The following is a 3,438-nucleotide window of genomic DNA, read 5'->3' on the forward strand; positions in this document are numbered from 1 at the left end:
CCCCCCCCCCCGCCCGCCAATCCCCGCCCGCTCCCTGCCGTAGCCACGCCCCTCTGCAAGCAAACCCCGCCCTCCCCGCGCACGCTGCGCGCCTCCCATTGGTCGCCGCCGCCCCAAGCCACGCCCTCAGAGCGGGCGAAGCCACGCCCCCCGCGCGGAGGGGAGGAAAGCCACGCCCCCTCGGCGCGGCCACGCCTCTGGCGCCCGGCGCGGCCAATGAGCGCGCGGGGGGCGTGGCCGCGGTCAGGCGGCGCGGCCATGCGGGGGGGCGTGGCCTGACCTACATTGGGCCAACGGGGAAGGGCGCGAGGGGCGGGGCCTGACCCAGTTCGGGCCAATGGGGAGCGGGCGGGGCCGGGGGCGGGGCCGGGGGCACGCGGGGCCGCACGTGCGGGGCGCTCTTAAAGGGGCCGCGCCCGGAAATGGCGGCAGGAAAAAAGGGGGGGGACCAGGAGCGCCCCCTCCTCTTCCCTGCCCCGGTGACGTCACAGAGCCCCCCGACCTTTCCCCAAATTCACCCCCCAACCTATGGGGGGCGTGGCCAGCTCCGGTCCCGCGGCTCTGATTGGTCCCGAGTCCTCGTCCGCCATCTTTGTTGAGGGCGGCCGCCGCCATCTTGTCTCCGGCCGCCATCTTGGCGGGGCAGGCGGCGGCGCCGGCGCCATCTTGGGTGAGGGCAAGGCCCCCAATTCCCCTCCCGGCGCCGCTCGGGGGTCCCGGAGCCCCCCCGGTTTAACGTGGGGAGGGGTCCCGCCATCCCCGGGGTGGGGGGGGGGAGAAAGAGGGCGGGGCAGCTCAGCGCGGCCCGTCCTCACGTGACCCCCTTCCCGCTTCCGCTTCCGGCGGGGGCGGCGCGTCCGGCCCGGCCCGGCCCGGCCGAGCGGGGTTGGGGGGCTCGGGACCCCCCCAGGTGAGTGCCCACCCCCCCCCTCCCCTTCCTCAGCCTCCCCATGGCCAGTGGGGTCAACGCGGCCAACGGGGTCAACGTGGTGACCAGTGGGGTCAATGGGGTCAACACGTTGGCCAACGGGGCCAACGCGGTGGGTAATGGGGTCAACGTGGCCAATGGGGTCAACGTGGCCCCCAATGGGGTCAACGCGTTGGCCAACGGGGCCAACGCGGTGGCCAGTGGGGTCAACGCGGCCAACGGGGTCAACGTGGTGACCAGTGGGGTCAATGTAGTGGCCAGTGGGGTCAACTCAGCCAATGGGGTCAACGCAGCACCCAACGGGGTCAACGTGGCCCCCAACGGGGTCAACGCGTTGGCCAACGGGGTCAACACAGCCAATGGGGTTAACGCAGCGCCCAACGAGGTCAACACGGCCAATAGAATCAACGTGGCGCCCAGCAGGGTCAACACGGCACCCGTTGGGGTCAACGCGGCGGGCAGTGGGGTCAGCGCGGCCAACGGGGTCAACGCGTTGGGTCATGGGGTCAACGCGGTGGCCAATGGGGTCAACGGGGTCAACGCAGCACCCAACGGGGTCAGTGCTGTGGTCAGTGGGGTCAACGCGGCCAACGGGGTCAACGTCGCACCCAGTGGGGTCAACACAGCAGCCAATGGGGTCAATGGGGCCAACGTGTCACCCAATGGGGTCAACGTAGTGGCCAGTGGGGTCAATGGGGTCAACGCGTTGGCCAACGGGGTCAACTCAGCCAACGGGGTCAACGTGGTGACCAGTGGGGTCAATGTAGTGGCCAGTGGGGTCAATGCGGCCAATGGGGTCAACGCGGCACCCAACGGGGTCAACGTGGCCCCCAATGGGGTCAACACGTTGGCCAACGGGGTCAACACAGCCAATGGGGTCAATGCGGCATCCAGTGGGGTCAACGTAGTGGCCAGTGGGGTCAATGGGGTCAACGCGTTGGCCAACGGGGTCAACACAGCCAATGGGGTCAACGCGGTGCCCAACGAGGTCAACACGGCCAATAGAATCAACGTGGCGCCCAGCAGGGTCAACACGGCACCCGTTGGGGTCAACGCGGCGGGCAGTGGGGTCAGCGCGGCCAACGGGGTCAACGCGTTGGGTCATGGGGTCAACGCGGTGGCCAATGGGGTCAACGGGGTCAACGCAGCACCCAACGGGGTCAGTGCTGTGGTCAGTGGGGTCAACGCGGCCAACGGGGTCAACGTCGCACCCAGTGGGGTCAACACAGCAGCCAATGGGGTCAATGGGGCCAACGTGTCACCCAATGGGGTCAACGTAGTGGCCAGTGGGGTCAATGGGGTCAACGCGTTGGCCAACGGGGTCAACGCAACCACCGGGGTCAGCGCAGTGTCCAGTGGGGTCAACGTGGTGGTGACGCCGGGGACGGCGGGGACAGCGCAGTGAGGCCGGGACTGCCGGCACAGGTGTCACAGGTGTGGCACAAGGTGTGGCACAAGGGGGTGGCAGAAGGGGTCACACAGGTGGCACAGGTGTGGCAGAAGGGGTGGCACAAGGAGGTGGCACAAGGGGTGGCACAGGTGTCACAGGTGTGGTACAAGGAGGTGGCACAGCTGGTGGCAGAAGGGGTCACACAGGTGGCACAGGTGTGGCACAGTTTGTGGCACAGCTGTCACAGGTGTGGCAGAAGGGGTGGCACAAGATGTGACACAGGTGTGGCACAAGGAGGTGGCAGAAGGGGTCACACAGGTGTGGCACAGCTGGCACAGGTGTCACAGGTGTGTCACAGGTGTGGCACAGGCGTGTCACAGGGGTGGCACAGCTGTCACAGGTGTCACTGGTCTGGCACAGCTGGCACAGGTGGCACAGGTGTCACTCAGGTGGCACAGGTGTCACAGGTGTGTCACACGAGAAAAAAACCACCCCAAATTTTTTTAATAATTATCAAAATTTTAATAATTACAAAAAAATAAAAAATCAGCACCGAGGGGGGGCCCGGGACCCCCGAGTGTCCCCAGCCCCGGGGCCACCGACGGCCCTGCGTGGCCCCCCCCCCCCCCCTTCCCCCGTTTTCCCCCATTTTCCCCCATTTTCCTCCCATTTTTTGCCCATTTTCCCCCATTTTTTCCCATTTCCCCCCATTTTTTCACATTTTTAACATTTTTTCCCCAATTTTCCCATTTTTCTCCTCATCCCGGGCACTCCCCAAAATCAGGGATTCCCAAATCCCCCCCAAATCCCCTCAAATCTCCCCCAAATCCCCTCAGACCCCCCCGGGCTCCCTCTGGGGTCCCCTCGGGGAGGATTTTGAGGCAAAACCCGGAAAAAACGGGAAAAATCTCCCCCCAAAAAGTGAAATCTCGCGAGATTTGCGCCCCGCGCGAGAATTCCCGCCGGCCGCCAGGGGGCGCCATCGCCGCTCCCGTTTCCCGCCAAAAGCGGCCCTGAGGGAAGGGGGCGGGGCCAGCGCGGGAAGGGGCGGGGCACACAGGGAAAGAGGCGGGGCCGCACCGGAGGGGGCGGGGCCAACCGGAGGGCCTGGTTTTACCGG

At 66.5% G+C, this 3,438-nt stretch overlaps 1 protein-coding gene across 1 annotated transcript; it reads left to right on the forward strand.

Moving 5' to 3' along the window:
• Positions 1-950: 950 nt before the first annotated feature.
• LOC120497142 (autotransporter adhesin BpaC-like) lies at positions 951-2,333 on the forward strand. The gene is made up of 2 exons (XM_039698285.1): positions 951-1,091; positions 1,626-2,333. Exons 1-2 carry the CDS (start codon positions 951-953, stop codon positions 2,331-2,333), a joined length of 849 nt encoding a protein of 282 aa, XP_039554219.1.
• The last annotated feature ends 1,105 nt before the right edge of the window (positions 2,334-3,438 follow it).

The sequence above is a fragment of the Passer montanus genome, unplaced genomic scaffold (genome assembly GCF_014805655.1).
Source record: "Passer montanus isolate IOZ18808 unplaced genomic scaffold, ASM1480565v1 scaffold1221, whole genome shotgun sequence".
NCBI classification, from domain to species: Eukaryota; Metazoa; Chordata; class Aves; order Passeriformes; family Passeridae; genus Passer; species Passer montanus.

Coding starts and splice junctions, on each gene's coding strand:
- LOC120497142 (XM_039698285.1), top strand. CDS start 951: ATGGCCAGTGGGGTCAACGCGGCCAACGGGGTCAACGTGGTGACCAGT. Junction 1,092..1,625: donor TCAACGTGGCCCCCAATGGG/GTCAACGCGTTG, acceptor GGGGTCAATGGG/GTCAACGCGTTGGCCAACGG.